A 21,802-nucleotide genomic window follows, 5' to 3' on the forward strand; every position below is an offset into this window, starting at 1 on the left:
ATCACACACTGAACATCTGTAGTAAAAAAAAGTTTATTTTTTTCTCAGTCTTTATAGTGACAGTTTTACAAAGCAGTAGTAGCCTTTGTGAGAAGCCTTTTTAAAGCACTTGCTGCCACTGGAATAAGCTTTATATATATATATATATATATATATATATATATATATATATATATATATATATATATATATATAAGCTTTCTGATTGGTTGCTAAGCGCAGATCCAGGTGGCAGTAGTACAAAAACTAAGGTCACTCACCACCTGTTTCTTCACACATCTCATGATCTATGATGGCTGGCTATTGATTAGTTTGGTCTGATTTCAGGGCACAGTGGCCACCATTGATGCCTTGATCATCATGAGACTGCTTTTCAACACAAGTACAGTAACATATCAACAAACACAAAGCATGAGATTAATACGGTACAATATGCCAAAAACAACAAAAAAAGATGTTCTGCAGGTTTATGTGCATCTCTAATAGTTTGTATTGCACCAGTGTGATGAGTGTATAGCACCAGTGATTCATACAATCAGCAATGTTCTTTTGGAGGTTATTCATCCATACACATTGGTTATACTGGGCACACATACATGTGGAAAGAGACATGAACACAACAAAAAAGGAGTAATAAGTTGTACAGGAGGAGTCAAAAGGCAAAGTGAGGAGGAAGAAGGGCAGATCAAGAGGATGTGGATGAGTGATAGAAAAAGCGGCAGTGTCTGGGCAGATAGTGTCCCTGAACTGTGTTCTCAATCAGCAGCCACCACAGCTCTTCCCGCAGCTTCCTCCTATTGATGCACACTGGCCGCTCAGCGCCGCTACGCCACAGCGAGAGAACTGATCACGACACAGGTCCGCTAAACACAGAGCCGCTGAGTTAGATAACGAGTCTTAATATGCAAACAAACACAAAAACAAACAAACGCAGAATACACTGAACGCACCTCTGAGCAACTCTTCATGTGCGCATACAGTCCGAGCGCACACCTCCTTGTTGATGACGTACACCCGTCGCAAACTTAAGGGAAACACATGTAGAGGTCACAAGAGAGTCATCATCATCATCATCATCAGTCCACACGATATTTAAAGAACAAGTCTAACAATAATTGTTCTTGCTGTCAACAAATCCAATGAAAGGCAATGGATTGATCACAAGTGTTATCTCTGTGTCCAAAACCTGATTTATTTTATTCTTCTGTACAATTGTGCTCCATTGTTGTCTTTTTTCTTTCTTTTTCAACACATCAGAGTAAATCATGAAACTCATGATTAGTTAATTAGCACAGCAAATATGTATTATTTCGCGGTTAAAAGTAATTCCCAACAAATATGTTTTTTTACTTCTTTTTGAGTAACGTTTGCTAAAGACTACAGTGCCCAAAACTCTAAACTGGTGTCCCATTTTTACTCATTTACAGGAACCAGAGGGCTTGGGGCTCCAGACAGGGTCCAGACATTGGGGAGTAGCAATAAATGGACTAACACATTGTTGGTTTAAGTCTTTTCATAGGATTTGCTGACAATAAGAAATATCCTTATTGCTTAAACTTATCAATTTGCAGGACAACTTTTTTGTTTTTTACATCTACACTGTGGAAACATCAAAACCTGCTGTAGCTTTACAGTGTTCAGTAGTCACATGGCATTGTAGTTAAAAAAAAAGTCCTATATTTACTGATATATTTACCCTGACCAATACATGACTTTTAGTCATGTATTGGTCAGGGTATGTCAATAAGTCAATAAGTATAAGTATGTCAATAAGTCAAGTATACCAATAAATGTGTTAAATACTGACTTTTGAGCTCTCTGTTTGTAAAGACAAGCTGTTTAGAGAAGATTTGTTTTGGAGATTTGGGCTTTTAGGGGATGTAGAAGCAGTTAAAATTAGGTAAATTAGGAAAGTCAGTTTGTCCGACAAACTTCAGAGAGGTTTTTACTGATTAACGGACAAAAAGATAACTGGGTTTTCCTTGCGGGTTGAACTGCTTGTTTCAAAGTAATTCCAGTACGCACCTGTAGAAGCAGAGGCTGTTCAAGCACTGCTTGCATGGTTTGTGAACAGAGTAGAGTCTGGTGCAGGGATACTGCTCCTCTCTGCAATCTGGAAATCAAACATAGAGCAAAATAATGTCTCCATTCAAATTTAACAAGCGATAATCTGTCATCCTTTCTCTGAGCTTTTCTTACCCAGAGGGCCAGGCTCTGTGGGCTCCGTCTCCAAATCGGACTCTGATGTTTACATAGGAAACAGATTTACAAATGAGTTCTCGACACAATACACACAGCATGACTTTGACAGGAGGAGAGTTCAGCAGATCTACCTGATTTTTCTGGACGGACCACTGGCTCGAGGCGAACCTGTTGCTGGAAGGTTCCAGGAGGAGATTCAGGATTTTCAGAGTCTGGACAAGAAAGAGAGAAATCACTTAAAAATAAAAAATAAAATATACACTGGTATGAAACTTAAAATTGAACATCAAGGAGCATTTCTATGGACTTTAAAAATGCTTTACCTGGGAAATAATCTGGTTCATAGTCCTCTGTGAAGCCATAAAATAAGCGGGAGAGAAAATAGTTTCAAGCAATAAACATTGTGAAACCAATTACAGTACAATTACTCCTCAAACACACACAACAAAAAGCTCTGCGCCAAATAAAATAAACCACCTGCATGCCAAAACTGAACAAAACAGGCAGTTTGTGTGTAATGCATTACTTCATATGCAAGATGTTTAAAATAATAACACGCAGACTGGTCCAAGTACTATTTACACTGTGACTACAGTTGCTATGCGGGTGGTAAATAACAAGTAAGGAGGAGAGAACTCCTCAAGGCGAGGTGACACATCAGAGGACAACAAGAAATCGGTAACAGATGTGCAGAGCTCTGATATAAACCGATGCTGAGCTGGAGCAATCAGGGCCAATATTCTCTGAATGAACTCACCCAAAAAAGAAAACCGTTCTTGGTACTGAGCCTGGGCGAGCAGCAGAACTGTTGACATTTCAGAACAATAAAGTAATCACAAAAGATGGAGTGATGAGTCGAATACAGAGGAGGGAAAGTGAGTAATTCCAAGTACTCTGAATACTGTAAATGGGTATCTTTAGCATGCATTTTTTTGAGGTGTTTTCTTACTACTTCTACTGAACACTGTACTTTTTCTCAAAATTGTCCTGCATTAAATGAAATGTTGAGTTTATTAGAAATAAAACGCACCCTATAGCCTTACTCGGTCTGGTATGTTATTGTGGTTACGTTAGCTAATGTTAGCATACATAAACGGCTGGAAAATTGTGTGACTGACAATCGTCACTACGTTTTTTAGCATTTGCCATTATCCTGTAACTACCCCCTGCAGCCGCAGTTAGCAAAAGTTACATGAATTCACCATTGAATTAAGCTACAGTGTGTTTTATTGATTTGTAAGAGAAAGGCACACAGAGTAGTATCACTTTAAAGTAACTATAATGTAACTTTCAATGTTGAAACATTCCTGGGCCTGGTACGAGGATAATGGAAAAAACAGTAGCATATGTGTAGAAGAAGTCTCACTTAAGGCTAACCTTTTCAAAACCAACCTATTTTTAGGCCCTTTCCTCGAAAAGTGCATACCCAAACTAAAAAGATTGTATCTCTGCAACCACTAGGGCTAGTTGAATAATTTTGGTTTCATAATAAAAGGCTACACATATGAGATTTTGTTCAGATGTGTAAATATCAGTCTTTATGTTGCTGCTTAAGAGTAAATGAAGATGGCACACAGCAAAAATTAAAAGGTTTCAGGTCCGCCTAGAAAAAAAGCACTTTCAGGATGATTATTTCTTTGAAATGATGCAGCAGTAAGGTCTAACTCTAATCCAAATCATAGCACAATAAATGAACAACATTCTCTCTACAAAGGTTGACTTTGATCAAGTAAAGCAGAACAAAGTTAGAGAGGGTTTAGTACAGAGAAAATTCTGGCAAGGTCTCCAAAATTTGCATTGGGGCACATTTGCGCACATCTGTGACATTTGAATTTTCTCATGTACCAAACCATATATTTCACTTGTATATTACTTATGGTATTCATTACATCCAAATACAGCAGTTTGGGGCTTTTTTTTCATAAAACAAGCTATGATTTACAGTTTTATATAACAATCGCTCAGTCTTCTATTTTAAAAGGTTAACTTCATATTTATTGTAAAAACTCAAAAGTGGTATCAATCTTTTCATCTAATTCTGGCCAAGAAAGTGGATAAAAGTATTTCCCAAAATGTAACCGAGTGTTGCATTTAATACTGACTATTTACATAAGGTGTAGGCCCAAGTTTTCAGGGGCCTCGGTGGACGGTTGGTGAAGTTACCTGGCATGCAGATGAGTAGGAGGACTCTCATGGTCACTGGGAGGTAGACTGACTTGGACACTGGAGGGGAGATGAGGAGAGTTTTAACCATCAAAACAGAGCAACATGAGGGGAATAAAGTGCTCAGTGCTGGATATTCCTCTGGTCTCCTCTCCTCTCTTTCCCCCTGCCCTCCTTCACCTTTCCAACCCCCCCACTGCTTTTGACTCTCTCTGCCCTCCTTGCCCCCCCTCAACTGGCCTCAAACAGCCACTGCAAGAAAATAAAAAAGGGGGGTGGTGGGGACTCTGACAGCAAGAATTTGGCACGTCTGTCTTCCTAAGAACAATCCCTCTGTTTTCCTACTTTTCCTCACTGCAGCAGACAGTCTTGGGGCTGAATTCCAGGAAGAGAAACAGAGGACCCCTCATCAACCCCACCCCTCTCCCTGAGTTTTTTCATCCCCCCTCCCTCTCTCTGTCTGCTTCCACATCCTTCGTTTCCCTTCTGTCGCCCTCACTGGTCATTTCCTCACACCCTCCCCCCTCCTCCTCTTTACCCCTTTTTCTTTCTTCTTCCTTCTACAAAGCAGGAGCCTCTCAGGTTGAGTGAAAATGACATGTGGACAGAAAAACATGAACACTGACAGCAATAGACATCCCTGACTATTACTTTTTACTTAAACTGGCAGTAAAAATTCAGGAGGTCCCATTGTGAAACTGTTGCATACAGTGAAGCCATTACCTTATTCATGTAACACTCACTAAAATACTTTTCCACTTTGTGGAAAGTATGAATGCTCCTCCTCCACTGCAGCACTGTAGGCTGCTTCATACACACAACATGAAGTAGTTAATTTGTGCTTACATCCTACACTGACGACTTTCTACCCTCTCTCTGGGGCCGCATGTAGATTTTCTTTTTTTGAGGCCACACTGGACACAAAACGTGATCCGTGTTCAATAAATCAGTGAACGTGTGTGTGTGTCTCTGTGTGTTTGTGTATTAGCATCAGTCAGACACACACACACACACACACACACACACACACACACACACACACACACACACACACACACATTCTTCTTGTGCATCACAGTGGCTATCGGAAACCATATGTTTTCACAGCACACATCTGGGAGCGATTAACCCCCCCCTCTCCCAATTGAGCCCCTCCCTTCCCAGCTACAGACCCCATCTCCCCCACCTACACACACACACACACACACACACACACACACACACACACACACACACACACACACACACACACACACACACACACACATTACACATTACACTCACTCTCTCTCTCTCTCTCTCTCTCTCATTAGTATAAGTTTCTGAGGACATCAACAGGAGATGTATTGCTGTCATCTATTTCCCGAATATTGTTTTTTATGCAACTATATGACAGAAATATAAGCCCAAATCTAAATCATCTTCCCATGTGCCCTCATCGACCCCCAGCCTCTGGAAGCAACTGTTTTTTTGGTGTGTTTTCCCTCTTGGCACCTCTCTCTCCATTGTAGTGCTATTGCTGCAGGCTGAGCTGTGATGTCCCGCCTCCTTCTTCTCTCCAGTGAAAACACAGGACCACATGTCAGCTCTCAACAAGCATTAACATACACGCAAATTATCGCACAATTATTCGGAGTGCATTATGCGGGCTGGGCGGATGCGTTAATGTTCTTGAAACGTGGTTTGGGCTGCATGCAATCTGTGCACCTCACCTCACATCTCTTTACTCCCCCTCCATAATTTTCAGAAAAAATTAAACTCAAATTAAGTCTTCTGAACAATCACAGCCCACACATGCATGAAATATAAACAAAAAAGTAGGTTGACAAAAAAAATTAAACACAAGACAGTTTTTCAGAGGTTCTTACCCAACTTTGCTTCAGTTTGCTCCGGCTATCCTCAGCTCTCATGCGTCCTGTGAGTGCAGGAGGACTTCGTAGCGCCACATTGTACCACCCCGCATCAGGAGTCTCCTCCCCGTCCAGTCCCAGCCTCCAGCCCCCGGCCCAACACCGACCCGCGACAAGACCACGCTGATCCCGAGACCTGCCCCCCGTCCGGGACTGTTTCGCTGCAGGGTCAATAACATCGATGAGCTGTCCAAATACTTGACTCGTTATTTATTTTATACATCATGTGTTTGATAAATATGTATGTTATTGCGTGTATCATTGATACAAATATAACTCTTATTTTTGGGGGAGATAAACATTAAACAGTTTACAGACATGATAAAAGTAGATTGATAAACTTAACTCAACTTTTCTAACAAATGTTATGTTTTAATCTTTTGCATTAAATTGCACCGGAGTTCCTTTTATTGTTCACATTTATGTGTGCTTTGAAGGCATTGATGTTAAGCAGCTCTTAAACTCTTTTACTTCAGGTCAAGACATCAACATCTACCAGCTATATAACCTTTTACAACACTTGCAACCTGAACTAAAAACATGATGAAACATCTGCCTTCAACTAAACTCAGTGATGAAACTGCTGATGGTTGAACTCATTTGAGGCTGTGCACAATAGTTATCTTAGTACACCAACTGCTAACCACTGTGGAAGTGTGTAGAAAAATTAGTGACATCACGTAATAACCAAGGAAAGCAGCTGGAGGCAATTAAACTGTTTATTTTCAATCAAAACAAAGACTGCTGTTGGTATGTTGGAAGATCTGAAGGAAAATATACACCGTATGTCTTCGAAGCAACCGCTAACCTGGAAAAGCAACAAGCTACATGTTTAAATGTTGACAGACAAGAACACTTCTCCTTTTAACCTTAATGTGCAGCATCGCGTCTCCCAATTACACAAACATAGACACAGTAGCGCTGAAGACAAAGACAAATACAGATACCTCTTTATGGTACACGTAAGACTCAGACACACGCTCTCGTGCATTCATACTGTACATGTGCGTTTATGCAACAGCAAGTCCTTCCACCACACACACACAGTTTCATTACAGTTGACTGCAGTCTGCAGTGTGGTGCGGTGCGGTGGTGGAGCCGACTCGTGCACTGGCCCTTCAGACCTCAAAAAGCATTTTTATAAATCAGTATATAATAATATCATGGAGGGAAGTGTTGTATAAGATGACAACTGAGGTTTCAGACAGCAGCTGCCGCCTTCTCCTTGTACGTGGCCATCATCTTCTTGATCTCAGCTATCGCCTTTCCTGGGTTCAGGCCCTAAGAGGAAGACCAGACAGACGAGGAAAGAGCTGTGAGAAGCTGCGCTGCACAAACAGAAGACGTCGTCTGTTTGAATGTTGCAAAATATACACGATCTGTTGCGTGCATCCGGCTGCAGATGTGTTACCTTGGGACAGGTCTTGGTGCAGTTCATGATGGTGTGGCAGCGGTAGAGGGAGAAAGGATCCTGCAGCTTGGACAGACGTTCCTCTGTGAATTCGTCTCGTGAGTCGATCATCCAACGATACGCCTGTGAGACAACAGGATGTGACCCATAAATGATTTGTCTGTTTGCAGATTTTTTATGCAGACCCAGACTTAAATCAGTGATTGCCAAATGTTAATGTGCTCAGACACACACCTGCATCAGCACAGCTGGCCCGAGATATTTGTCTCCGTTCCACCAGTAGCTGGGGCAGCTCGTACTGCAGCAGGCGCACAGGATACATTCGTACAGCCTGTCCTACATGGGAGAAAAGCAAGGAATGCTACTTATATTCATGTGACTTTTGAGAGCACTGGAAAATGTTTTACCAAAATATAAAACAGTGGCGTACCAGTTTCTGTCTGTCCTCCACCGTCTGCAGGTACTGCTCCTTCCCTTCCTGAGAGTCATCCTTCTTCTTTAGGTAGGGCTCAATAGACTTGTACTGTGCATAGAAGTTACTCATGTCCTGCAAACACAATTGTACAATCAAGCATCCAGTCAGCATTCAAATGTCAGAATAAAACGTTCAGATAAGAATGCTTCTGAAAATGCAATAAAGGAAAACTGGATTTTGCACCCCTACAACTAAATGTGTGTGATTAACTGAACTTCGTTCACAAAACAATACATCAACAAAGAAGAAGTGGAAAGTGTTTACCTGATATCAATGTGATTTTTAGTTATGTCAAATTTAGCTAGATGTATAGCATGTGGAATTTTACCCATGAGTCTTTAAATCAAAATGATTGGTAACATAAACACTTACAGTTGTTGCATATATACCATGTGTATATTTTCCAACAAATTATGAAACTAAATGTTTACACTATTTATTAGCATTTTTTGGCTACATTTGGTAATGTTTGAATTGGTTAGAATCATCACTAAAGAACAAAACTCAGAGGCATCCATGTTTGACAAACAAATAGAAATTGATTGACTAGTGGAGTAGAATTGATTATCAGTTAGCGCTGGTCTAACAGTTATGACATGGTGGATATTTACTCACAGGTACCAGGTCCTTGACCACATACATATGTGGAAGAGGGTAAATCTTAGACGGCTTGCTAATGTTGGTGTCGATCTTGTTGAGACATGCAAGTGTGTTTCCTCCATTAATGTTCATTGCACAGGATCCACAAATACCTGCATTCACACAAAAAATAACAAAAGCATTTAATATAATGTCTGAGACGAGACAATTTCACAGTGTGTAATGACATATTGGTGTTGGAAAAAGAAGAGTAATGTCGATTGTAATTCTTTGGTGAAAAAAAGAGAAGCTTGTGCGGCATTATCTTTCATGGCTTAATGACCAATAGAATGATTAATTATTTAAAAATAAAATAAATCTACAGAGTAAACTTGGTATTTTGCCTTAAATAAACAGGCCTGGTTTCTAAAAAAACTACATGACCCTTACTATAAGCAGGCTGCACCAACATAACTAAATAATCTGAGACTTAATTATAATATATTAATTGATTACAACTACAACTTTTAATAATACAGAAATATTATATACCAGATTGTATGATCATTTTATCATCTAAAAGTCAATTTGTAAAGCCTTTGTGTTACTGACCTTCTCTGCAGGAGCGGCGGAAGGTCAGAGTGGAGTCCATCTCATTTTTGATCTTGATCAGGGCATCAAGAACCATTGGGCCACAACTACATGAAGAAAAACAAATCAGTGTTTGAATTCAGTATTTTTTAGTTTTTGTTGCAGCGTTGTATGAGTTGGAGTTGAGAGTATACCTAAACTGATTAATGAACAGATGAAGGAAGAGGACTGGAAATATGCCAGGCTGTCAGAGCCACCTGAGTTAAATCTCCCTGAAAGCTGTTGTCAGTTTGTTCCTCATGCCCTCCTTTGTTTACACGTGCTTGGGTGCCGCTTTGTACTTCACTGAGAGATAAGCCTCCACCAGTGCAAGTGAACATGATTAGCTAATAGCGGCGCCATTAAAAGAGACATATTCTGCAATAAACATTATAAAAAATAAGCAGAGTTTTTACTCTTCACCGCACCTCTCACAAATAAAAGTAAAAAAATCTACACACAAAGGTCACAGATAACTGCCATTTCTGACTGTATGCCACGTGTCAATTCATTTAAAACTCAACCTCCCCGTTTGTTTAAGGAGGTGGCCATGGAATACATGCAATAATAAACTCCAATGTGTCTTAGAATGGAGAATAAAAGATTCAGTGTCACCTCTTCTATCATTTATAGGCACCAGGACAACTTGCTGTGCATTATGACAGATTTAAGTAGCTAATGAATGAGAACACAGATTTACACAATGCAGCACACATAGTACTGGGCTTTATCATGGCAGGGGGAGAAGCTGTAACACCTACGTGTTAAGGTCGATGTCATAGGTCTGCATGCGAGGTTTGTCTCCTGGAGTGTCTGGGTCCCATCTGTATATCTGGAACTTCTTTATTCTGGGTTCAGCTGCTGGAGCCGCTGCTGTTTGGGCATACCGCACCGCCTGCCAGCAGGGACAAGAGGGAGAGGACTTGATTATATTGCCTTTACTCTTATTCTTTAAAGTTACATATCAGTGGATCATCTGTGTTTTAGTAACATAGCTTAATATTTAGCTTTAACCACTGCGACATCAGTGATTTAAAAAAAAAAATGCTGTTTTTTTTGTGAGTTAAAGCACAAAACATTCCATGAAAATCATGATTTACCAGAACTCACATTTCATTTCATGACATACTGCAGTAACATGCTTTGTTTGCTTATATTGAATGCAGTCCATAACATATGTCAGCCTGATTTACTATCCTATAATATATAAATAATAATAACATATAATAATAGCTATATTAGCGAACAGGTACTCTTCGTAAAGTTGACGTTACTATACTTAACTTAGCTGAACAATGTTTACAAGTTCAACTCGTACTCGCCATGTTTGACGTGAACGTGGATTTGAATTGTCCAAAGTGACATTTTAACCCACACTAATAAAAAATAAATTAACACGTTACAGACCACCAGGACGGGCGAGCTAACGTAGTTATTAGATCGTAACGTCCGAGGCACTACGTAAATGACTTCATTGCATAGACGGAGCCCACCGCTGTCACTGGGTATTGTAACGATGACGTGACATTCTCTAAGCAAAGCAATGGCAGGAACTGTAACTGACAATAACGGGTAATCGATAATGTAGTCAAATGATTTTCGACATACCACCAGTCCTGCGGGGGAGCGGGACGCCAAAACAGCACAGCGGCTCAAGGACGTGAGACCAGCAACCGACATTTTGGAGTTCCTCTGACCTCCACCGTCTGCTCTCCCAACGTCCGACGTGGCTGCGTCACAACTCTGGTAGGAGCGCGTGTTTTGTTAACCGGCGTCTTCCGCCTTTACGCTCACGTTTACACAAGAAGAGCTTTTTTTGTTTTTTTTAAATAGTTCGTTAGACTTGCTTGTGACAATATTTTTCCGCCCCTCTTTCATTGTTTACTCTCCCATAGTCATATATGCTAATAATGGATTTCTTTCCAATATGACACTGGCTTTTTCTTGACTTTTTTATGTCAGAAAACCCCGGGCGGAGCAGGACACACTTACACGGGATGTCCGGGCTTTTGAATCGAACAAACCGAGTACGCCTCTATCAGTCGTAACACAGCATGCGCAATTGTACTCACTAACACAGTCTCTTTACAAGTGGAGCTGAGTTAAGGTCACTTAAATTGTATTTCCGATCTGTTGGAAAGGATCCTGTATTGAAATAGAACAGACATGGTGTTCCTGACGCTGTCTTGTTGGATCAGAAGCCGTGGACCTGACAGATATTGGAAAGTTCAAGAAGTGCTCAAACATGCACGGGTAAGGGGTAGACTATTTCCTGGAGGAGAAGGGGCTAAGCTTTTCCATGCTGTCAACATATTGGGACATGTACCATGTTTGTAGTCTGGGTGGTTATAAAAGCATCGTTTAAACCAAGAAATCACCTATTCTATTTGATTCGGTGAGAAAGATGCCTCATTTTAAAAATATATATAACACTGACTGCAGTGTAGTCCCAACAAAAATTGATACGGTAGACGCAGAGGGTCATGATGGGTACAATTCAAAGAAAAATACAGGATTTTCTTTTGGTTGCGTCATTTGTTGCGATGAAGATAAGTAATTATGTTTATGTCCAACTTCCGGTGGGGTCCTCCTCCAGCACTTCAGAGGCAGAAAGAACCGCTGCTACAGTCTGGCTGTGCGGGCGGTCAGGAGAGCTTTCGTCTACGCCACCACAGCTCGGAAGCTCAAGAAGCGCAACATGAGAACGGTGAGACGTCTGCAACTCAAACACAAACGTCCACTGCAACAACAAACACATGATTTAATTTGTAATACCCGATAAAGAGCTTTAACTACGGTGTAACCCGTGCTACCTTTCTCAGTATAAGGATGCCTCACTTGAGCAGAGTCTCTGGGAATGATGGGGGCATTTGTATTTGACCTCATTATGTGGGCAGTGGTTGCTGTGTAGACGGTCCTGTGATCACTCCGTATCATTGCGTTACAAGATATATTTAAAACGTACTCTAATACAACTAAAACATATCAAAGAGTAGTAATAGTCAATTGATGTTGTGTATTAGGGCCCTAAGATACATTTAAAGTTACTCAAAGTAACTTTGAGTTAAAGGAAACAATGTATTTCTTGTATAATATATATATATATATATCTCTTTTTGTAACATCTCTTCATATTCACTTTAAGACCAAATCCGTGATTAGTGATGTAAAATAGACATTGGTTCATTTTAGGCGGTCACATGTCAGAAGGGTTGGGAACCACTGCCTCCAATCCCAGTTGCAGGAGGCTGTATTCATTGTTTAACTTTACAGAATGGGGATGTTGAGTTCTTGCAAAGAATAATTGTATTGCAAAGTATTCAATTGAATTTGTTGTGCTCTTATTTCTTCAGCTCTGGATCACACGCATTGCAGCAGCATCACGAGAGCACGGCATGAAGTATCCCATTCTTATTCACAACCTCACCAAGGTTAGTTGTGCTAAGTGTTACAGTATTGCACCAGTCCGTATACGTTCTTTATGCCGGTTGTTCACTCTATCGATATGTGATGTGTATCCTTCATACAGACAAGCGTTCAGCTCAACCGACGTGTAATCAGTGATCTGGCCGTCACAGAACCTCGGTCATTCCTCTCACTTGCAAAGCTGGCGCGGGCTCGGCAACAGGAGGGCTTCCGTGCAGCATTGGGTGACGGCAAAGAGCCTTCTGGTGTCTTCTCCCGTGTTGTTGTAATGCAGTAAAGGACTTGCTGAAGTGAAAGATTTCCAGTTGTTATGTGGTTAAAAGAATGCTGGTGTTGGATTGTGGAGATGTTCATGAAATGGTCAGTCAGGCACGCACTCACCTCCTTGCTTTACAGCTATCTGGCTCAAGGACACTCAAGCTGACCTTAAAGTACGGGTTCTCCTCTCACTATGCTACACTGCACCCATGCTGCTATTGTGTTGTCCAAAAGCAGTGCATCCCTGGAAACAGATTTGACGAATGTAAATTCATTTTCCTTCTATTAACAATACTGATAATGGAGAAAATACATTATTTTCAGGTGACCCATTTCAAGTTTAAGTAAATTAAATGAGTTAATTAGATATATTTTTTTCGAAATTGTGCACTCTATGTCATAACAAGGATATAACGATAATCCAAGATGGCATTAAACAGAATAGCAATAGTTTGTCCACAGACAGCCCTGCTTCTGCTCCATTCACTGATGTCAGCCCATCCCTATCATGTGTGCCAGACGTTTCCGGCTACAGTGTTGCCGACAGAATACTCCACCACAGCCGTCCTGATTACCTCCAGTATGATAATGCAGCACATGATTATTAATTAATACAAACCTCCTTGTATTTTGCATATGCAACTTCTTATTAGGTTATGATTTGATGCAGATTGTGAGTTTTCAGGAGATTGGGCAGAAGACTGACCTCAAGCTTTTTCATTTGAGTTGTGTCTCTGTGTAAATATTTATTTTGCCAATTGTTGTGGTGAGGTTATCCTCTGACTGTTTGGTTCATTAAAACATTTTGATATGTATATTTCGTCCTGTCTTAATTCACTTTAAACATGTTAAGGGTGTGATTTTGAGATAGATTTTATTCTGGACCAGTCATTTGTAGCCTTAATGTTGGCTGGTATGTCCCCGCAAATGTTCTTCTTTTATAACTAATTGTACACACTATGCGCAGAATACAAATATTAGAGACCACAAGGACATAATTATCTTAATTCAATAAACCTGTGGTATATGAGAAGCAACACTCCAAACATCCCTCCAGTTCTCAGATTTACTCCTGATGAATGCTCGCTGATATACAAAGCAAACATCTCAAACAATGTCAATGACCTATGACTTGCAAAACCAGAACCAGTCTGATGCAACCGAGAAAAGCATGCACTTTTCTTTGAATTGTACGCATCATGACCCTCTGCGGCTGCCGTATCAATTTTGGGTGGGACTACAGCAGTGACCTCTGCTGAAGACGATTGTTGGAACAGCCAATAAGAAGCAGAAGTACTTATTTCCAGCCAATTGGCGTTGCACTTATTCAAACGAATCGGCTCTCGCGGCCGCACCTGCGCAGAAGGTCGCGGTGTGACACGCGTGTAGAGGAAGTGCAGTGACAGGTCTGCAGCAGTAGTCGCTCTTCACAGAACCGGCGAAACTGTGCTTTATTTATTCACGTTAAAATGTCGTGGCTGTTCGGCCTGAACAAGGGGCAGCCGGAGGGGCCTCCTGGTCTCCCGGTTCCGCCCTCACCGCCTCCACCGCCGGTTGGAGGCTCCGGCTCCGGCGGCGGCGGAGATAAAGCCAAGGACAAATGGAGCAACTTCGATCCCACCGGGCTGGAGCGAGCTGCTCATGCGGCCAAGGAGCTCGACAAGTCCCGTGAGTGTTCTGCAGAGCCTGGTAGCTCAATGGAGGTTCCTCCTGGTCTGCACACAGAGTTATGCTGCTCCATCACCCAGCTCCTCTCTGGCCCATAGTGGTGGTCGCTTCAGTGATGTTACAGCTGACATGAAGACGCCCACACTCGCAGCCAAAATCTGTACTTCTACATTTTCATATATGCATGTCATCTTTGTGAAGCTGCTGGTTGTCTATGCTCTCACCTTATACTACCTCATACTAGAGTGGGTTCAAAGGTCACCACCTGGCATTCTGGCTTGCAACACCCACATTTAACTTGCATGTAATGATTCACCAATTGTTTCTCTCTGGTTCTGTGCTCATCATATGACATTTGTCATATCTGTTAACGTGTGAGGTAGAGAGTTGTGGCACCTCAGTAATGACTCTGAGGCAAACCATCATGTTGCATTGATCACGGAAAATCTCCATGTTTTGAAGCCATCACATGTTTCGGTTCTGTGTTGTTGCCTCTCATCACTCTCCAGGACATGCCAAAGAGGCTCTGGATTTGTCGCGAATGCAGGAGCAGACCACTCAGATGGAGCATCAGAGCAAAATGAAGGTACAGTTAAAACAGGCCTACTAACGCTGCTGCAGGACATCATTGCTTTTCCAGGGAATTAAGTTGATTTGGGCCTATCTTAATTCATTAATTAAAACAATATGTTACTTCGGGTGGATGTGGCTCAAGGGGTACCACAGGTCCTTTAATCACAAGGTTGGTGGTTCGATCCCTGGCTCCTCCTGTTCCCAATTCCAAGTGTCTTTAAGAGAGACACTGAACCCCAAGTTGCTCCCTGGGTGTTTTATAACAGCTCCACTGTTACTTAAAACACTTAGGTTGGGTTAAATGCAGAGGTCAAATGTCATGTATGTGTACATTTTGAACTGCATAGATAATGGTGCTGAGAGATGTAGTTGAGTGTGAATACTCATCTCTATTGTTTTGTCTATGCTGCATCAGCATTGTCAGCGACACGGCCAGTCGCTGCAGTTTATCACGTGAACGTTAAACATTTTAGCAATTGGAGTGTTGAAAAAAGCAGAAAAGATTGCTCATTATTCACTTGATCAAATGAATATGAATTAGAGCTTCATCTTTGTTCTGCATCTAGATCCAACCAGACACATTTAGATTTCCCAAGTTAAAGAATACTTGTTTATGTTCATGACATGTTTATAATGTGTTTATACGTCTATCTTTTTGAGGACTTTCTTAGCACAACCCAGTCAATCTTGCGTTTGAAATGGATTTGAATGTTCACCGATGTGTCACTTGGGCTCATTTTGTCATTCTTTTGTGCGCCTCTTTCAGGAGTACGAAGCAGCAGTTGAGCAGCTCAAAGGCGACCAAATACGAATCCAGGCGGATGAGAGGCGGAAAACTGTCAATGAGGAGACTAGGCAGCATCAAGCGGTAAGAACAGAAATGCTTCCTCTTTTTCTTTTAGTATTTTAAGAACAACTACAAGTATGCTGAGGCAATGGACTGGAACCTTTTGAGTTGTATGTATGTTACAACTGGTTGTTTTCTGCCTCATTACAGAGAGCTCAGTTTCAAGATAAGCTTGCCAGACAGCGATATGAGGACCAACTAAGGCAACAGGTGAAGTCATCTCCTGAATCTCAAGTATAAACTGCATTCAAATGAGACTCAGTACCAGCAGTTTCCTTTTCTTTCAAAAGCAAGCGCTGAACGAGGACAACCTTCGCAAACAGGAGGAGTCTGTGCTGAAACAGGAGGCCATGAGGAAAGGTACCAGACTTTTTCACTGATGGGGTTTTGTAGAAGCTTTGGAAGATGTTAAATAGGGGTTTATATGTACTTGTTTGTGTCGTGGTTTTTATAGTGACGATAGAGCACGAGATGGAGCTGAGGCACAAGAATGAGATCCTGCGTATAGAGGCCGAGACTAAAGCACGAGCCCGCGTGGAGCGAGAGAACGCCGATATAATCCGCGAGCAAATCCGTCTGAAGGCAGCTGAACACAGACAGACCGTCCTGGAGTCCATAAAGTAAGACGCGCCAACATTTTACATGATAGTTTTCATGATGGTGAGGTTTAGGATTTGAATCATGCATGTTGAAACTAAAGGTGTTAAGGAATTTTTTTTTTTTTTTTTAAATAAATAAATACCAGGAAATAGCAGCAATTTCCCTCAGGATCAATAAGGTTCTATCATCTTACCTGAGAAAGTATCAGTTTTGTTTGTTATGTCAATGGTTGTTTTGACAGTCACATGTTTGTAAATGCTGACAGTTGATGTTGTTTGCTTTCAGGACTGCGGGTGCTGTGTTTGGAGAAGGATTCAGGGCCTTTGTGTCTGACTGGGACAAAGTGACAGCCACGGTAAGGCTTCTCTTTCCATCCACATTCACTTTAGTGAATTTTATTTATTTATTTTTCACTGATGGAAGAACTAAATGCAACTAAATGATTTCTCAGAAATATCTACAAAAATAAAGGCCAATTAGATATAACAGAACAACACAATATTTACACATATACATATGCCTTTCTATTCATAAAGATGGTTTAATTTTAACACATTGGATATTTTATGGCTCACAGACCCTCACCGACAAAAGTTATGTTCAAAGCTGAAGGGTATATAATTATAAAATCTATTTTTACACATATTTACATGATAGTATTACACCATTGCTGACCTCCTATATAGACAAAAAATAATCATATTTTCCATTTAAATGTTTGAACTGGCGGTGAGTGCAAACCTGAAATGTTGAGTTGTTTCTCCTGATCCTCTCAGCAAACAGTGTGTGATTGTTGTGTAACTGTTTCCCCACATCGTCAGGTGGCAGGACTGACCCTTTTAGCTGTGGGAGTTTATTCCGCCCGTAATGCCACGGCGGTGGCGGGACGTTACATTGAGGCCAGACTTGGGAAGCCGTCACTGGTGCGGGAAACGTCCCGGTTCACTGTCGCAGAGGCGATCAAGCATCCCGTCAAGGTAGCTAATTAGCATTTTACCCTTTGCTTATTTTCTTAAGTGCAGATTATAATATGCTAATTATTCTTTTTTTTGTGAACCGTTTAGACGACCAAACGGCTGAGGAGCAAACCTCAGGATGCCCTTGAGGGAGTTGTGCTCAGTGTAAGTGGACATCAAAGTCTTCACAAAAGATGAAGCCAACAACCACTTAATGTAAATGTATTTTCTGTCTCTTAGCCTTCCCTGGAAGAGCGTGTACGTGATATCGCCATAGCAACAAGGAACACGAGGCAGAACAACGGCCTCTACAGGAATATCCTCATGTACGGCCCTCCAGGCACGGGCAAAACTCTCTTTGCCAAGGTATACCTAAAAATAATGAGTGATGTAAGCATTTACATGTACAGAAAACTACGCTTTTTCTAACAAAGAGGCATTTCTTTTTCTATCGAGTAGAAGCTGGCAGTGCATTCTGGGATGGACTATGCAATTATGACTGGCGGTGACGTGGCACCCATGGGCCGTGATGGTGTGACAGCCATGCACAAAGTGTTTGACTGGGCCGGCACAAGTCGGCGCGGGTAGGCTATGTGATATTCATTTACAAATATACAATCCGCAATTATATAATATCACCAGATAACGGTTATCGTGTGTTTTTTCCTGTTACAGACTTCTTCTTTTTGTTGATGAAGCTGATGCATTCCTTCGCAAGAGATCCACTGTAAGTCTGCATGTATTTCATCTTCCAGAAACCCTGTTTTTGTAAAAAAAAAAAAGAAGAAAAAAAAATACATTTTCCGACACTTTAAATAAAGTCTTTACTCTTGTTCTTTTGTAGGAGAAGATCAGTGAGGACCTAAGAGCCACTTTGAACGCATTCTTGTATCGTACTGGAGAGCAGAGCAACAAGTAAAAAAAGATTTACATTTGTATAAATTAAACCTTACATGTGTAGTACTCATCAATTAATTTTTACCTTGCCTATAAAATCTCGGCTACATCTCTAAGCTGCTTGATTTCTGTGTTTTTCTGGCAGGTTCATGCTGGTGTTGGCCAGTAACCAACCAGAGCAGTTTGACTGGGCCATAAACGATCGTATAGATGAAATAGTGAATTTTGCTCTGCCTGGTCCTGATGAGAGAGAGAGACTGGTGCGGTTGTACTTTGACAAATATGTGCTGGAACCGGCCACAGGAGGGAGGCAGTGAGTACAATCCTCAGAAACAAGACTGTTTAAAATAGGGCACCAAACCACTGCACGCTAGGGCTGCACACTGAAACCAATAATTATGTTCAGGCCACCATGTCCAACACTCGCATGTAGATGTACTAATTCTGAATGTCTTGTATAACATTTGATGGAGTGATCCGTGGCTGGCGGGCCATGCTGAGGCATTAATTACATAAAAGTTGGATGTGTGATGGAGGCTGAAAGATGGGGAGCGATCCACACACGGGCAATACAAACACAGCAAAGTGAGAGGATGAAATTCGGGCTAGCTAAACTGTGGTAAAATGATTTACTTTGTCACACTCTAATCTATCCGTTTTTTTTGTGCAGGAGGATGAAGCTGGCACAGTTTGACTATGGTCAAAAGTGCTCCGACATGGCAAAGCGGACAGAAGGCATGTCAGGAAGAGAGATCTCTAAGCTGGGTGTGGCCTGGCAGGTACGTTCCCTGTAGTCATTGTGAATCCATAGCACTGCACAGAAAATGCACTGTCAATCTTAATTTCACAATTCTATACTTAAAAAAATGCTACAAGATTTTCTTTTTTGTGAAGTAAATCAATGTATAGAACAGATGTGATGACTCTTGTTCTCTTGCAGGCAGCAGCATATTCCTCTGAAGATGGCGTCCTGACGGAGGCTATGATTGATGCTCGAGTTGATGACGCTGTCAAGCAACACTTTCAGAAGATGAACTGGCTGCACGGAGACGAGGACACTCAGGCCAAGACCCTCACACCTCCCCCAGCTGGAGCGACAGCCAGTGGAAGCAAAATGGGCTTCACTCTGCCCCTCAGTGAGGCTCCTGAGGCACAGGAGGTGATCGCCCCAGTCCTCGAGGTCAAAGCACAACAAGAAGGTGAAAGTATACCACCTCCTTCAGACACCCCAGCTGGACAGGACTGTGAAGATGCTGCCAAAGCAAATGCTGCGAACGAAGCCGAGAGCCTAGCCGAGCCAGCTGCCCCCACTGATGGCAACAGCAAGAAGGAAAAGGAAGACAAAACTGGATCTTTTCCTCCTAAGGATGGAACTCCAGTTTAAGATGTAGATGCAGAGTGGCCTGGATTAGAAAGATTAGTGTCCTGTCCCTTTTAACTAGTCTGTTAGTTTATGTCTGAAAGACTTTGTGACAGGATGAGTTCAGCAGGTCGGGGCAGATAATCAATTAACTTAACAAAACACAAATAAAGCCCTCTTTAATTCTCATAATGAATACATTGTAAAAGTGTACTTTACAGAGTGTCTGTAATAATAATAATAGTATATAAGTGTTGTGCACGTTGTCTCTATGTTGAAATTATTAAATGGATTTGTGTTTTTATAAACAGCAGAAGGTCTGATGTTTTTAAAATAGTTGCTTTATGATGTGATGCAACCTGTGGCTTTGATTTGAGTTTAAGAGGCTTGAATAATCAAGTGACAGTTAAGTTACATTTTTTTTTCCAGAAAGCCACATTTGAACAGTCAGTGGCTTAACCTCTATTAGTATAACCCTGCAAATCCCTTATAAAATGCATATGTAGAGATCAGACCTTGCAATGACTTTGTCAAGCATTATAAATATGTATATATGGCTTTGAAAGGTTATATCTACACAATACATAACGGTATAGATTCAAGCAGAGAGGAGGGGGTTAAAATCCACAGGAGATCCTGTCCTATAGAAAGCCTCGTGGGCTTTCCATATTTCACAGTAATGGCTGGGGGCTTCAGGAAGCTTCTCCTGCGAAGCAAAGTCAAGGGCATGAAGCTGTCCTTGGTTTTAAATAGGCCACATGATAAAGCTTCCTATAAGACATTAGGATGACTTTTTGTACACATGTACTATGACTCATACATAACCAAACAATTTGTAGTTTAACTCAACTTGGACAAAAACAAAAATGCAGCATTGAAAAGCAAATTGCATATTAAAAATCAAGAATATTTGGACTAAATCAGACCTTCAAAGACCACTTGGTTATTGAAAAAAAAAAAACACTACACAGTAACTATTGAAATTATTCCTCATTTTATCTTTATGTGTCATTAACATTATGGTTCACGTCTTGCTCGATGTGCAGCATGTTCCCCCTGGGGTCCTCCAACTTCTTTGTGTAACTGAATTTGGGCATCCAGGACCAGAAACCCACACCTGGAAAGAAAGACAGGGAAACTGGGTTGGTGAAAGGCTCCTTTTATTTTGAAACCCTAACCCTTACTTTTGTATATAGAGTCTAATGCATAATTTTTCATTATTTAACCACAATGTCATAAATGACTTTGGTAATAGAATGTTTGTTGTGCTCTGCCCTCATCATGACGAGGAAATATAAATGGAGTTAAGACGAAATGTGAGCCGGATCTGTTACTGGGTTGAATGTACATTGCATTAATGCACATGCAGGTGGATGAAGAGTGAGGAAAGTGATTAATTGAATTCCTCAGACAAGCTATTATCACAAGAAGAGATAAATGGGAGGGAGAAGAAGGCACTTAAGAGGCCATTTATGTGCACCCTGACAATAAATAACCCAACAAAAACATGTTTTTTTTAAAAGGCTGTAATCTGTAACTGATGGTGTGGACTTTATTTTAATAAAATGTCACTGTTTCCCTTAAGGAGTCAGCTGTATCCCAGAATGGTCCTAATTTTGGTAACAGCAAAGTATGAAAGTGCTATGATATCAGGCTGGAAACGTTTACTTGCGAGAATGTTATATCTTAAATATATAAACATATTATGTAGTGTATAATCACTGCAATATTCCTTTCTTTAGGAACCCCTAAGCTTTCCCCACATGCAAGTTAGTTGACTTTACCCATTTGGTTCTCTCTATATTTGAGCCGCCAAATCCTTTCCAGCCACTGCAAGAAGAAGCTGA

General features: G+C 41.1%; 4 protein-coding genes across 4 annotated transcripts; 2 read left to right on the forward strand and 2 right to left on the reverse strand.

Annotated features, from left to right (window-relative positions):
- Positions 1 to 17: 17 nt before the first annotated feature.
- mfap2 (microfibril associated protein 2) lies at positions 18 to 4,396 on the reverse strand (the record flags this gene model as incomplete). The annotated part of the gene is made up of 8 exons (XM_079217756.1): positions 18 to 863; positions 951 to 1,024; positions 2,026 to 2,113; positions 2,200 to 2,241; positions 2,334 to 2,414; positions 2,526 to 2,552; positions 2,960 to 3,007; positions 4,366 to 4,396. 8 exons carry the CDS (start codon positions 4,394 to 4,396, stop codon positions 760 to 762), a joined length of 495 nt encoding a protein of 164 aa, XP_079073882.1. The 3' UTR covers positions 18 to 759.
- A 2,584-nt stretch (positions 4,397 to 6,980) lies between these two features.
- Positions 6,981 to 11,072, reverse strand: sdhb (succinate dehydrogenase complex, subunit B, iron sulfur (Ip)). Its single transcript, XM_079218868.1, has 8 exons — positions 10,979 to 11,072; positions 10,132 to 10,265; positions 9,353 to 9,438; positions 8,777 to 8,913; positions 8,117 to 8,233; positions 7,921 to 8,022; positions 7,687 to 7,809; positions 6,981 to 7,556 (listed from the first exon to the last, which is right to left on the reverse strand). The coding sequence occupies exons 1-8, from the start codon at positions 11,048 to 11,050 to the stop codon at positions 7,476 to 7,478; spliced, it is 852 nt and encodes a 283-aa protein (XP_079074994.1). The 5' UTR covers positions 11,051 to 11,072; the 3' UTR covers positions 6,981 to 7,475.
- Positions 11,073 to 11,497: 425 nt separating this feature from the next.
- Positions 11,498 to 13,869, forward strand: mrpl20 (mitochondrial ribosomal protein L20). The gene is made up of 4 exons (XM_079218149.1): positions 11,498 to 11,623; positions 11,967 to 12,077; positions 12,724 to 12,801; positions 12,900 to 13,869. Exons 1-4 carry the CDS (start codon positions 11,537 to 11,539, stop codon positions 13,071 to 13,073), a joined length of 450 nt encoding a protein of 149 aa, XP_079074275.1. The 5' UTR covers positions 11,498 to 11,536; the 3' UTR covers positions 13,074 to 13,869.
- Positions 13,870 to 15,231: 1,362 nt separating this feature from the next.
- atad3 (ATPase family AAA domain containing 3) lies at positions 15,232 to 20,254 on the forward strand. The gene is made up of 15 exons (XM_079217743.1): positions 15,232 to 15,308; positions 16,062 to 16,163; positions 16,293 to 16,352; positions 16,433 to 16,502; positions 16,597 to 16,762; positions 17,028 to 17,097; positions 17,564 to 17,719; positions 17,807 to 17,863; positions 17,939 to 18,064; positions 18,158 to 18,282; positions 18,374 to 18,425; positions 18,543 to 18,613; positions 18,741 to 18,908; positions 19,266 to 19,374; positions 19,536 to 20,254. The coding sequence occupies exons 1-15, from the start codon at positions 15,264 to 15,266 to the stop codon at positions 19,977 to 19,979; spliced, it is 1,821 nt and encodes a 606-aa protein (XP_079073869.1). The 5' UTR covers positions 15,232 to 15,263; the 3' UTR covers positions 19,980 to 20,254.
- Positions 20,255 to 21,802: the final 1,548 nt, after the last annotated feature.

This window comes from Taurulus bubalis, assembly GCF_910589615.1.
Source record: "Taurulus bubalis genome assembly, chromosome: 5".
Taxonomy (NCBI): Eukaryota; Metazoa; Chordata; class Actinopteri; order Perciformes; family Cottidae; genus Taurulus; species Taurulus bubalis.

Coding starts and splice junctions, on each gene's coding strand:
- mrpl20 (XM_079218149.1), top strand. CDS start 11,537: ATGGTGTTCCTGACGCTGTCTTGTTGGATCAGAAGCCGTGGACCTGAC. Junction 12,078..12,723: donor AGAAGCGCAACATGAGAACG/GTGAGACGTCTG, acceptor TTATTTCTTCAG/CTCTGGATCACACGCATTGC. Junction 12,802..12,899: donor TTATTCACAACCTCACCAAG/GTTAGTTGTGCT, acceptor TCCTTCATACAG/ACAAGCGTTCAGCTCAACCG.
- atad3 (XM_079217743.1), top strand. CDS start 15,264: ATGCAGGAGCAGACCACTCAGATGGAGCATCAGAGCAAAATGAAG. Junction 16,503..16,596: donor ACAGGAGGCCATGAGGAAAG/GTACCAGACTTT, acceptor TGGTTTTTATAG/TGACGATAGAGCACGAGATG. Junction 18,283..18,373: donor GCCGGCACAAGTCGGCGCGG/GTAGGCTATGTG, acceptor TTCCTGTTACAG/ACTTCTTCTTTTTGTTGATG.
- sdhb (XM_079218868.1), bottom strand. CDS start 11,050: ATGTCGGTTGCTGGTCTCACGTCCTTGAGCCGCTGTGCTGTTTTGGCG. Junction 9,439..10,131: donor TATGACATCGACCTTAACAC/GTAGGTGTTACA, acceptor TTCTTCATGTAG/TTGTGGCCCAATGGTTCTTG. Junction 7,557..7,686: donor GCACCAAGACCTGTCCCAAG/GTAACACATCTG, acceptor TCTTCCTCTTAG/GGCCTGAACCCAGGAAAGGC.